Raw genomic sequence first — 14,294 nt, forward strand, 5'->3', positions numbered from 1 at the left:
CTGTGGTCATCCAAAATCTAACTAAGGCAGTGACTTGGTAGTTCATATACATTCAAGGGGGAGGGATACATAGAGTAGGGGTGTGGACAATCTAAACAAAGGATGCAAATGCAGTACAGGAATCAGATCATTGCCTACATTTCCCAGCCATGATCTAATCAGCATAAATGTGTCATTCAAATGCATAGGTGCTAATCCAATCAGTCTGGCAGTATCACCTATACCTTTACATTATCATAGAGACAAAAGCACAGCTGTATCTTGAGCTGGTCATGCCACATGGTCAGGAAATGCATGAGACAAAAGGTTAGTGTCTCAGACACCTGGTCTGCCTGCCTTGCCACAATATACATAAAGTTTTCAGTTCATATACTATTACATTGGAACCTAAATATAACATAGAACAAATTTGTAATCCCACAGTTCCCCCTTTGAGAGTTCTAATAACTCTCACAAAATACAAATTTAGACACTTAAATCCCTTCTATAACATATGTTTGTTAACATAAGTTCCATCTTCCAGTCATGCAACTTGTAACAGTTACAGGCACATACATCTTATTCTGTGTCGTGTCCAACATTTACATAAGTGTTGTTCTTTAACTTGAGTATACTGTTGACACACATATACAACGCAGGGTGGTAACATGTTGTATAAACTACATGATGACACAGAAAACCATGTAGCATAAGCGTGGAAGTCCTAAAAGTCCATGGCGCCTGAATAGCTGTGGAGTCTGTTCCCTGTAGAGTCCATTTCCATGTTTGTCCCAAGAAGATTCTTTGTCGTTGTGCAACTCCGAGTTGCTCTGATGACTCCGTCATCATGAAGGTTGTTCATGGATATCTGAGGTGATGCTTTACACCAGGTGCTGCTTATGAGACGTCATGGCATATACACATACCTGCACACAAGAAAACAAAGAGACAGCAGACCAGCAGTATTCATGCATAGACTTTAGTACGTTAGACCTCTGATGATCGTATAGTTTTTCTGTCTAACTCTGATCATCATAAACTTCTAGTGATCGTATAGTGGTTTTGTTCTTCTTTTTCTTAACCTATTCTTAATCAATTTGACACCTATAGACCAGTAAGGTTGGGATAAACTGAGAGAGGGGGAAACCTATGAGGAAGTCTTCACCACAGGGTTAACCCCCGAGGCCTTATGCACTTCGGTTCTTCCCTGGGCTCCTCACTGGTCTGTGTGTCCTATTCTCTCCCTGTAGTTAATTTCCAAATTTAAGATGCTACATCTCCATCTTCCATTGAAACATCAGTCATAGCAGACATCATAACCCATTGAGGATGGACAAGTGAATGGAGTGTGCTGCAGCATAACATTTAAGGCTGTGAGTGTACTTAACCAGTGTCCCCCAAATAGTGGAAGTGACAGTCAACTTTCATTTGTTCATAATGAGTCTTTCAGCTTTCTAGTAGATTACTGGGGAAATTAAGCACTCACAGCCCAAATGGTTAGCATGTCAGCAAGCTGTTGCTCCAAGAGTTTGGAGAAGAGGGGAGGGGCAGTTTCAGTGTAGCAAGTAGACTGAGTAGGAGCTGAGTAAAGCTGTTCATTTCTTTTAATGTCTTTTTGTTTTTCCTACACTCTTTCATCCAATGTCCAGGTTTACCACAGTAATGACAACTGCCTTCTCTCTTAGGACGTTTACGTTTCTGTCGATTCTCTGTGTTGACCTTAAAGGATGCTGCTGCAATCTTTACTCTTGTCTTGACATCTGAGTCTCTTTCCCAAATAGCTAACCTATCCAAGCTGTTTTGCAGGGTTCCATTGGACCATGTGAGGTCTAAGAAAGGCAATGCATTTCTGTATTCTGATGAAAGCCCATCAAACCACATGCGGACCAGTGGTCCATTATCCTCTAACACCTTCTCTGGAGTGTCAGCTATTCCACTGTATGCTGCAGCTAACTGACAAAATCTTTCAGTGTACTCACTTACAGTTTCATCCTTCGTCTGTACACAACTAGTGATCTTTGACCAGTCTACCTTTGGTCCAACAAGGTTCTGTAACACTCTCAGAACTCCTTCTCTCAATTCACCTTTGCTGGAATGCTGAAACTCAGAATTATTTACAGCACTTTCAAAATCATTGAATTCTGACTCTTTCAGGATTTGTGACATTAGCTGGGTGACGTCAGCTAGGGACATATCATAGAGCTTCATTTTTCTGGACAACTCTGTTCTAAACTCAGAAAAGTTTCTATGCACTGATGGCAAATTCTCAGCAATTCTTTCTATGTCTTCAGGACCTATAGTGGTACTGACTGCTTGTAACTGCAGTATGGGGGTTACAGATGGAACTGTGTCAACCCCTTTTGCCCTACTCTGAGCCTTTTGTCTCACTCCACACACTTCAACTGCATTTACATCTTTATCCATCAATCCAGTATTGCTATTATCCTCAAGTCTACAGAAAGACTGTAAGTCAGGATAGCTTTCATCTGACTGCTGGTCTTTTGAGTCACTTTTGGTTAATGCTTTGTTACGACCCAACTTCTGAGTGAGACGAGACACTCGAGTGTGCAACTGTTTGTTCTGCTCTTCTAACTTAGTAATACGTTGGATTTGTTCTTGTGCAATGGATAGAGTAAATTCTCTGTGGCAGCAGATAATGCCCTTCATATTTTTCTTCCGAATACAAGCACCAAGTACCTTTTTGCATTCTTCAATAGACCAAACTTTTTCTGGATGAATCCCAGATTTCTTTGTCAAATCCAGTCTGACTGACTCAGTCACTATTGAGTCCATGTGCTTTCCTAACAATGATTTGAACTCACTATCTGTCCATAAAGGGGTAGCTAGTCCACCTTTCTCAGTTGTTGGAATTTTTCTAGCATTCTTTCTCAACATTGTGTAATGTCTTTCTGGCACAACAATACACTTCAACACTTCCCTGACAGAGCAGAGGTTAATCTAGTTAATACACATCGTAATGTATTCAACCTTCTCTGGTGAGCAGAGTAGAACCAACTTGCTAAGACACTGTAACAGTTATAACCTTCCCTGAGTTAACAGAGGATGAACCTTCTTCTCTAGCAAAGTAGAGGGTGGCTATTCTGTTAACACACCACCTTCCCTGATAAAACAGAGGACAACACAAATTATTAGCACTTTACACTAATTCTTCCCTGCCTGAACAGAGGATACCTAATTATTAGCATGTGATGCTAAACTTCCCTGCCTAAACAGAGGATAAACTTCATCTCTAAAAGAACATTTTTAGAGGATAACTTAGTTAACCAAACCCTACAGCTGTCTGTTAACTCCTCTCTGACGGCGCAGAGGATAACAACTTTGTACTGGTCTTAATGATTCTTTTGGATAGAGTATCACTCACCAACCCTTGGGTGTACAGGAAAATTCAGCCTGGATCTTCTTTTGGATCAGATCTTTGTTGTGCTTGAAGTTTCAATCTGGATTGAGATGAGAAGCTCTATCCGGGTCACGGCACCAAAACTGTTGGAAATCTCAGAAGCATAGACCAGGAGACTTTGGGATCTCTTGAAGCAGAAGTTACTCTTTATTGAGAAACACGCTGTGCGTCGCTGTGGTCATCCAAAATCTAACTAAGGCAGTGACTTGGTAGTTCATATACATTCAAGGGGGAGGGATACATAGAGTAGGGGTGTGGACAATCTAAACAAAGGATGCAAATGCAGTACAGGAATCAGATCATTGCCTACATTTCCCAGCCATGATCTAATCAGCATAAATGTGTCATTCAAATGCATAGGTGCTAATCCAATCAGTCTGGCAGTATCACCTATACCTTTACATTATCATAGAGACAAAAGCACAGCTGTATCTTGAGCTGGTCATGCCACATGGTCAGGAAATGCATGAGACAAAAGGTTAGTGTCTCAGACACCTGGTCTGCCTGCCTTGCCACAATATACATAAAGTTTTCAGTTCATATACTATTACATTGGAACCTAAATATAACATAGAACAAATTTGTAATCCCACATAAGCAACCGATTAGAAAATAATTTGATCAAAATTGAAGCTAAAGCTGCCAGCGCAAGCAGCAGCCACCTCATATGCTGACCATTCAAATGGGGGAAACACAAATTGGGGAACAGCTTTGTTCATCCTCAGCAGGTTAAATGAAATTTGTGAAAATAACCTAATAATTATAAATCAAACAGCTTATCCATAAGTCTTGTGGAATAGACACAAGACATTAGCCTGACCACTTTGCAATGATAACATTCTCCCGCTTATATTTTTAGCGTGCCAGGCTACTCCGCCTTGCCTTTAATCATTTTATTTTATGTTCAAATATATGCATTATGAACAAAGAACCGTCATTATTTCCAAGCAATGATGTGCTGAGTTAGCTAGCTAGCTAACCTACCCATCAGGTTGTCCTACCCGGGCTTACTGCATGTGCGCACATCAATATTACATCATTGCTGTCATGTTAAATAACACAAAATTACTGTATTTGCATTATTGTAAGGGTAGTTTTAGTGTTGGGTTAGGTGTAAGGTGTAAAGCACAATCTGATAGGTAGCATTGTTCACTATCGATTTATACTTGTTCTAACGATTAACGCTACATCATATTGTGCTAACACTACTGTACTTGCATTATTATAAGGGTTGGGGTAGGTGTAGATGTTAATAAAGCCATAAACCACGTTAATATCATGCTGGAAGCGCAATCTGATAGGTAACGTTAGCATTTTTTGCTGTCAGATTTTGCTATCTACTGTTTCAATGGGAGGTAGTAAAATATGACAGGGTAGCACAAATTGTCAGAACACTGGCATTTCTCCCCTTGGGTTTTAGGTTTCGGGAAGGTTTCTTGCTCGTGTGGTATTGCTTAACTGTATCCTGTTATAATTATTAAAAACAAGAACACATACAGGGACATTTTACCCCATATCTTAAATTTTGGGGGCATTTTATTAATTTTGGTAACATTTTTGCCCAAATTAATTACCGACCTTGGTGTGTAATGGTGGGGGCAGGGCTCTTTTTTGAGCGCAAGCCGAGGCCTCTTCTGTTGTGAGGCCCATTTCAAGTGAAACAGATGAAACAAAGCAAAGCCCGCTACTGGCCAGATATGAAAAATGTCAAAGCTCAGTGCCTTTAATACAGACAAAATTTAATACTGCTTTAGAGCAGTTTATGGTGCTAACCGTATCCAGGGCTCCAGACTGTGACCAAATGGTTGCATTTTGCATCAGTTTTTTTCCTGCTGGTGCGACTAAATTTAATGATAGATTTAATGTAGCAATGCTAACTGTAACTATGGTATTGGGGCAGAAATAGTCGAGAAAAATTTTTTTTTTTTTTTTTTTTTTTTTACATTATTCATCTCAGGGTTTATACAATCTTTTGAGAGTGGAATTCAGGCACTTTTCAAGGGCTTGCAAGTGCTTTCAACACTTTTTCCAGCACTTAAAAGCTCTAAATATTATCCGGTTTTAGTGCTATTTTTAATGTGATGATTTGTTAAACTCAAAGTTTAAAGATGTAGGAAAACTAACATTTTGTAGCAAACACTTTTATTTTTATTTTATTTTTTGTAGCAAACACTTTTATTTAAAAAAAAAAGACCACTATAACTAGTATGGCGGCAGAGGAGCACTTATTGACTTTTGATCCCTAATATATGGAAAAAGTAGGAAGTCACAAAGTCTCATGAAAAACAAAACCTTATCTTCAAATTGTAACTGAATTACACAGAAAAGCAAGTAAATAGCACTTTTATAATCACTGAAGCTGTTGGTCAGTTCAGTATGGTACTATAGAAGAACAATGGTACATTTAATAACAGTAGAATATTTGAATTTTTCCTGTAAAAAATAGGTTTTTTGCATGTTGTTGCATTTTTTACAACAATAAGTGTCCCGTCAGGTAATCAAAAGTTCCACACACACTTGCAGTCTTCATGCCCACTTAAACACTTGGACCAAAAGAACAGAAATACAGAACATACACCATGTAGTGGTCAACTATGGTTACAGGTGCTCTTCAGAACTGTTTCGAGAATCAAAGAGGTGCTTGACTATTCAAGCTCTGACAGTATGACTGTTGTCAATGTGACACCTATGTGTATAAGCAGGTTACACAAGTGCACAGTATCCCATAGTCAAGTGTTTTACCTCATCTCTTTCCTGGGAACAGTAGTTATATGCAACTTAATGTTTCATTTGTTATGACATGGGTTTCATTAGCCTCCCCAGAAGTTGTTATTGTACAGATTAACATGTCCCTTTCAGAATCCATATATTATTTATGATTTGAGGTCAGTAATGTCAGTGAGCTCTGTTCTCTAACTGCGGTTAGGTCTGGGAGAGAATGCAAATGTTAACACAAACTCATACCTCCATGCTCGCTTCCATCTGCTGTCAGCAGATCCCAATCACAGCTCTCCAAGTCTAGCTTTAGTTTATTTGTTGTTTCTATCTGTTCATCTGTTGAACATCCATTCATTTATCTACAGACATGATCACTACATCGTTGTTCTTTTTGTCTTTTTCCTGCCCCCCTTTTTTTATTTTTGATGGATGTATATTTTCTATTTCTTGTCTCTGGAGCTTCTTGGGGGAGTTTCCAGAACTGTGGAGAGGCTTTTTAGATTTAGTGCTTGTAAAGCAGTCATCTCAGTTGTCAAGGGGCTGCTCTGAAAATAAATTCACAGAGTCCCCAACCCCCCACTCTACTACCAGTCCAAAAGAGTTCAATAAACCTTCCAGGAATCTATTAAATTACATTTTTACATAAAAATGTACTGTAGTACCATTAACCCCTGGTTTCACAGACAAGGCTTAATAATCAACACAATGCAGGGAAAACTGTAATATGAACTGCAGCAGTGCTAAACTGCTCCCAGCATCATATAATGTAACAACACAAAACATAACACAAAATGTATGAATCAAGCTCACAAGACACAAGATTCACGCATCATTTTATTATATCCATGTATGTACAGTTAAATCATATAAAACAGTGAAATCACTCCGGAAATATGTCCTGTCTGTCTTGCCTGCACTCGACGGTGACGTGAGCTCCAGAGAGCCTTCACTCCTATTGGTAATTCGCTCCTGATTTGCATAAAGTTGAAATATCTGAACTTTTGTCACGTGTCTCCCGTCGCTGACGCCTACATTCTGTTGCCAACGGTCACTGTCGCTCTTGTTGCCGGAAGTCACCAGCGCTCCATTGAAATGAATGGGATCCTGTCGCTTTGTCGCTGCATGTCGCTGGCGGTGTGAACAGGGCTTAAGACCATCATTCATCTTCGGAACACAAATTAAGATATTTTGATGAAATCCAATGGCTCAGTGAGGCCTACATTCACAGCAATGGTACTTCCTCTCTCAAGATCCATTAAGGTACTAAAAACATATTTAAATCAGTTCATGTGAGTACAGTGGTTCAACTTTAATATTATAAAGTGACGAGAATATTTTTTTTGTTCGCCAAAAAACAAAATAATGATTTTTTTAACTATCCATTTTAAAACACTGCTTCAGAAAGCTTCTGAGCTTTATGAATCAAATCAGTGATTCGGAGCACCAAAGACATTATTTTCATTTTTGGGTGGATTAACCCTTTAAGCAGACTAAAATGCATTATTGAGCTGTTTTTTTCTAAGGCACATTTATAAAAGCTATTAAATGTCCTAATTGAACTAATTACACAGCACTGGGATATCCAGTGAGAAACATTGTACCATTTAACTAATAAAAAGGCCTAATCCTGGCTTAATCTAAGCCCTTTCTGCGAAACTAAACAGGCCTAAAAGTTTTAACACACTTGAATGAATTTGTATTTCTGATTTTAAGATCCTTCTGATATAAAGAAATGTAAATGTTTGATGTTAGTTTAGTAAGCAGCTATACATTTTGCCTATGCATCAATTTATTTGAAAAACAAAATCTTTCAGTGCAGTTCAAACATTTTTGGTCAGTCAGATTTTCTTTTATTTAAAAAAATAAAAATAAATTAATACTTTTATTCAGCAATGATGCATTAATTTTTAACTTTCTATTTATCAAAGAATCCTGGAAATAATGGTTTCCACAAAAATATTAAGCAACACAAAAAGTAACCGTTTTCAAAGTTAATAATAATATAAAAAGTTTCTTGAACACCAAAGAAGCATATTAGAATGATTTCTGAAGACTGGAGTAATGGCTGATGAAATTTTAGCTTTTCCATCACAAAAATAAATTACATTACAAAATATATTAAAAAAAGAAATTAGTTTTTTAAAATTGAAATATTTCACAACAATACAGTTTTTACTGTATACAGATTGTACAGTACATGTGAACTCTTTCGGTGCTATTTAAAAGCATCCAAGGATGCACCTCATGAAGTTGAAAGAATGAGTGTGAAGAAGCAATATGAGAAAGTTTAATTCCTAAAATATTTCTCACTCCTTCACCAGAACCCCCTCAAAATCTATTTCTTATCATGCCATGCAGTTTACTAGTTGAAAAGTTCATGGAGCAGCTGAAATATAATTATGAACCTGTTGTCCCTTGTACTGCATTTTTTTTAGGTGTGGTCGCTCAGCAGTGTACCGCACACGTGAAATGGCAGCGAGAGCCCTGGTTCCTTTTGTTCTGGTGACCCAAGTTCCCTCCACTATCCAAACTCTACTGGAGGAGCTGCCTGAAGAACCTGGACCAGGAATCCAACAAAACCACATCCATGGAACATTGCTTCAGGTTTGTGAATCCTCCTTAGTCACATGCTCTGTACAGCAATCAGTCATGTTGTATTACATTACATACGCAGCATCTTACAAGAGTATAAATATTCGGGGGAAAAATATATATTTTTAAACCCATTTTAAATGATGTTATAAATTAGCTTTAAATTATCCAATATGCCATTTTCTGAAAGATGCTGATACCTGAATTATTCACCCTTTGAAACAATTAAAAACATTGTGTTTGCAGCATTGCGGCATAACATTGCAAGTTGCACGTTTTTTTGTTTGTTTGTTTGATTGTTTGTTAGTTTTTGTTTGTTTGTTTGTTTTTTGCAGAAATGTTTAATAATAGAAAAAAAATATTGTTAGTACAACAAGCAAACAATGCTCCACATCTCAATCCGTCAGTATTTTCGCTAACCACTATGCCATGCCTCTGACATAATAGATATTATTTGATAGAACTGATAGACATGGAAATTGAACCTCAAAGGGAATTTCAAGTGATATAACAGCATCAACATATAAACTAGAAGCTTAAGAGATAATTATGGATAGAGACAGTAAAATGTTGTCGTTTTGACACTAAAGAAGCTTTCTGGGCATGAAACTTGAATTGTCTGTGGTATGTGTGTGGAGAGAGAGACTGACATATCTGTATATAAACGCTGGGATGAAGATGTGCTCGGGTAAGGCCAGAACTGGATTTGGTGTTCTCTCCTGCCATGACAGTCATATATCTACCCTAAAGCTCATGTGGAGGGAATTCGACTATGGTGAGGAATCATTGAGGTCCGAAGTTTTTCAGTGGTCAGAACACAAACAAAATAAATATACATTGTGTAAAAATGAATAAATAAAATATTTACAACAATATGAGCAATATGGACAATTAGGCTATAACTGACTTACCATCACTATAAGCCCCCCCCATCCCCGCGCTCATGGACGTAGACATGTTAAACATGTCGTGCAGTAAGCACAGTACTAATTTAGCTTCCACACTCAGCAGGAACACTTGGATATGTGCCTAATATAATTCTAATATAATTTACCTTTATCTAGGTTAACGTTAACTATAAAGCGAGCATCATTCTTTACACTCTCGAAATGTTTCCAAACTTTGGATTTTCTGCCCGACATATTACTGCATGGACCAGCTGTGTTAGCAATCTGTCACTGTGTGACTTCGCCAATTCCTGTTTTTGCCAATTTCCTGTTTTCTTCTTTTTTCTATGAATTACCTTTTCTTGTCAACTCAGAAAATTCACTTTTCCTGGACAAGCAGACAAACGTTAATGTTGAGCACTGATAAGAGACTTTATTTCAGTAACATTAAAAATTTGTACTGACCCCAAACATTTGAAAGGTAGTGATATTTTTATATGTACACTTTTTTTAGTTTGAATATTTTTATTTAAAAAATGTATGAGTAACTGTTTCGATAGTCCACTTTAGATATTCTACTAATTAATTTTGCAACTACATGTCAACTAACTCTCCTTAGAGTATTAGTAGACTGTTTACTTAATGTCTGCTAACATTTTATTTTGATGGTCCTCAACAGACATTCTACTGACTATAAGTAACTTTGCAACTACATGTCAACTTATTCTACTAACCTGAACTCTAACACCTAACCCTAACATAACACTCTCCTAACAGTCCTACATTCTGCTTATACTCTAATTAGAGTTAGTTGACATGTATTTGCAAAGTTACTTTATTTTGTTTTTAATTATTACAAAAAAAAAAGAGCACAGTCCCCTTCCGATTTGATTGTTTGCATTGTAAAAGACTAAGCATATTTTTTAAAAATAAATAAAAAGAGAATTACATGCACTATGAAAGAGATAACAAAAGAAAGGGAAATGGATAGTGAAAGGGCTCTTTATTTTCCTGTATTTAACCATGTTGTTTTCGATTCACTGTGTCACAGTGACTCTCTCTTGACTCTTTGAATATGGAAATGCTGGATGTTTGTGTGTATGACTAGATTAGGAACAGATAACAGATGCTGCACATCTTGTATGTGTGTGATGGGGAACTGTGGGGGGGGAGTTATGGTGTGAAGTATGTTCAGATCAGCTGGTGATAACGTTTTCATCGTAGAACTGCCCTCATTTTGCTATCTGATGCGAATACCTGAACTGCATGCTGGAGTGGTGTACGTGTGTACCGCAGCATCAGCTAAGAGATGGATAAAGATGGCACTGCCTATGCATGGCTTTGTTTTTGTGTCTGTGTTCGTTATAAAATCTTTTACAGCATAGTTAACCCAAAAATGTAAATTTTATCATAATTTCTCACACTCATAACACATTTTCAAAACTTAAATTTTTGGGTGAACTACCACTTTAAACTGAAGTGTGTCTTTAATGTGTCGTGAGAATGGCAATATAAACTACAATATTCTAGACCTTGCTTGTAAGGTTTTTTTTTTTTTTTTTTTCCCTCAAGAAAATGTGAATGGGACTTGCAAAACATAGGATGTTCTCAGTGATTTCTAGGCTATTGTTATGTGGTTGGTATGGAGTTTAGGATGTTTAGGATGTTTACTAGGCGGTTTCATCATGACAAACATGGCTGGTTGCCTAAACTGCTTAGACTAAGTCTTACAAGTTAGTCATCTAATCTTTTTCTTTAATGCCAGGTTCAGAATACCCAACATTATTGTCTGTTTACTGTGTCAGAGTATGCGATTTTGACTGCTAAGTTCTTGACAAGAAACATGTCAGACTACATATTGCTTCCTGACCAATCATCACTTGCCGTCTTTAACAATGTTGAGAAGGTGGAACTAGCTACTGACTGTAAACAGTGTAACAAACAACTAAAGTATTAGCTTAATGCTAATTCCAGTACTCACCCGGTTGCTGAAGCACCACTACTGTTGTTTGCCAGCATTTATCTTTTGTCACTCTGTCATGGTAGTCTCTCAAGGAAACATTATAAAAGCAGGAATATCGTTGCTATAGCTCCACGAACCTTTCCTCCATTGCATAATTCCACCTAGGAGCACCAATACCATCGTCTCTTTCATTTCGCCATGTTTGAAAGCTGTGTACGGAAGAGCTTCTGTACTCTTATTGGTCAAAGTCACAGATGTGACAAAACCCGTCATGGAGGACCAAAAAAAAAAAAAAAAAAAAACTGTCGGGACGTTGTGAAGTGTCACAGGCACGGCAGTTGTTTTCATCCACTAAAGCTACATCCAAAAGCTTAAAAATGCTGCCTTCGGAGGATGCATTCCAGGGTAGGAAGGCATCAAGGCACGTCCAAATCCAATGTTGCCTTTACTTCCTGTCTTCTGAGATACCTTCATCTGATTGATTTTTCAAGGCAGCTTAAATATATCCTTTGCTGCCTTTGATATCCCACAGTTCAGTGCTTTCCGTTCTGTGACAGTGAAGCTAAAAAAAAAATGCTATCTTGCCTGTTTGTGTTAATGTACATTTTTGACCAATGTTTTCCATTTCTGATGTCATTTCCAGCGAGAAATTACTATTGTAGTAATTTAATGTCCACTTAGTTATCACCAAGGCTCTCTCCATTTTGCTGTAGATCATTAAACCATTAAGCTGCCTCAGAAGTCTGTCTGAAATCAGTTTTGTAAGGTATCATCATGCGCAAACGCTGCCTGCAAAGTCATTGCCTGATAAGGCAGCGAGGCAACAAGTCAGCTGCCTACGTTTTTGGACAAACTATATGAGATAAAACAATCAATTCTTGTGTCCTGTTGTCGTTTATGAATCACCACGACAGCCTTCGTCAAACAGATCGTGCCAAAATCGGATTGTTATTGTGTACTCTGAACCCATCATAAGACTGATCATAACTTTGCATAAAATATATTGTTCAAATTTGAGTCAAAGAACCTTTTCCCAGGTTTCTGTTGATATTCTAGCTTTTAGATATCACCCACTAAAAAAGTCTAATCACAATTTGAGGTGTAAAGTATCTCTGTAGTACAAATAATTAATCACTTTAACTTTTCTTTGGACATTGCTGACCATAAGCAAATGTTACAATGTGTTTGTTTAAAGAGAAAACAGATATGGCAGGAGAAAGTGAAATACAAAAAAAAAAAAAAAAAAAAAAGTGTGTGGGTGGGAGAAAAACAGGTTTCAGATGTTGCTGTCTAGGGCCTGAATTAAAGACTTTTTGTTTTCTGTTGAGTCTGATGTGTGTAAGCCTACATAAAAATAGCTTCACTGTATAGACAACATACCCACAAACCTTGATTTGCATTACAGAGTGTTGATACCAGGATGAAATGAAGAAGTGTCGGCACAATGTTTCAAAGTGCCATTTTGATTACAAAACCAGCTCTGCCGAGTAAAACGCTTGAACCCTGCAGAGTTCACCTAAAAATCCCTGTTGACACAACTCACTGGTTCCTTTTAGAAGCCGTCTAACGAGGGAAACAGATTGAGCAGCACTAACCTAACCTGACACCTCGGCAACAGCTTCTTTTTTGCAAAAGGTCCTAGGTAACATCCAGGTTCCACAGGGAAATTAATCCACTGTGTGTTTAGAAAACAGTAAATCAGATCAGCAGACATACTGCACTCAATGTGGGTCTTCCACACGTACACACATAGTGTATCGTGTACTGATTTAGCCCATCCTAAAATTGTGTGCATGTCTTTTGTTGTTGATGTTTTTAACTGAGAGCAGTTCAATATTTATTTATTTATTTATTTATTTTTTCCTTTTTTAAAGAGAGATTTTTATTTGTTTATTTATTTTAATAAAAAATAAAGTGACAGCAACCAGTAATGCCGTCTGTCATTGAAGATAAAGGCCCCAGTATACTTTAAACGAAGTTCTTTTTCGTTCTTCGTTTAGGGGTAAAACGAAGTTCGAAATGCGTGACCAGCGATATACTTTAAACAAACATCTGACACTGCCCACACTGCTGAGAGCGACCGTTAGATGAATATGTAAATATGTGCTGTGCACTTTCTTCTCAGTAACAAAATAAACACAACAAAAATGAGAAAACGGCAAGGATTTTTTTACAGAAAGCATAAGAAAAGCGTCTGATCATAACAGCATGGGTATGTTAGCACAAGCTCTGCAAATTAGCACTTCAGTCACGTCACGTCTTCATATAGCACTTTATTCAATAGATTGCTTAAAATCAAGCAGCTTTACAGTATCAAACATGAAAAACAGTGTCAGTGCATCATTTTATCAGAAGCACAACTTCATTTTGTACTATAAAGCGGCTATCCAGTGTGTTCATGTTTTCACCCACGGAGCTCTTACCTCAATGAACTCTACAGATCAAATGAGTCAGAGACGCGTCCCATGCGAGTGAAGGCGGAGCCTCAGCGCACACCTCCTATTACGTTATCGTCACGGACCAATGGTAGTACGAAGGTGTTTTGCAGCTGGAGCGAACTTTTCCTAAAGTTTGCTTTGGCAAGCCGTTTCGAGCTTCCAAAAAGAACACAAAACGAACTTCGTTTTGGCCTTATTTTGTTCGAAATTACGTCACATCAGTTCGTTCTTAGATTTCGTTTGAAGTATACCGGGGCCAGTTCACAGAGGTAACAGAAAATGAATCACTAAAGAACTAT

The 14,294-nt window shown here is 37.7% G+C and overlaps 1 protein-coding gene across 2 annotated transcripts in view; it reads left to right on the forward strand.

Annotated features, from left to right (window-relative positions):
- thada (THADA armadillo repeat containing) overlaps nt 1-14,294 on the forward strand; it is a 122,613-nt gene that overhangs the window by 72,377 nt on the left and 35,942 nt on the right. For both annotated transcript variants that reach the window (XM_048205621.1, XM_048205623.1), the window contains exon 29: nt 8,551-8,719. In XM_048205621.1, the coding sequence (XP_048061578.1) occupies nt 8,551-8,719 (169 nt within the window). The remainder of the gene's footprint in view (nt 1-8,550; nt 8,720-14,294) is intronic.

This window comes from Megalobrama amblycephala, linkage group LG10, assembly GCF_018812025.1.
Source record: "Megalobrama amblycephala isolate DHTTF-2021 linkage group LG10, ASM1881202v1, whole genome shotgun sequence".
Taxonomy (NCBI): Eukaryota; Metazoa; Chordata; class Actinopteri; order Cypriniformes; family Xenocyprididae; genus Megalobrama; species Megalobrama amblycephala.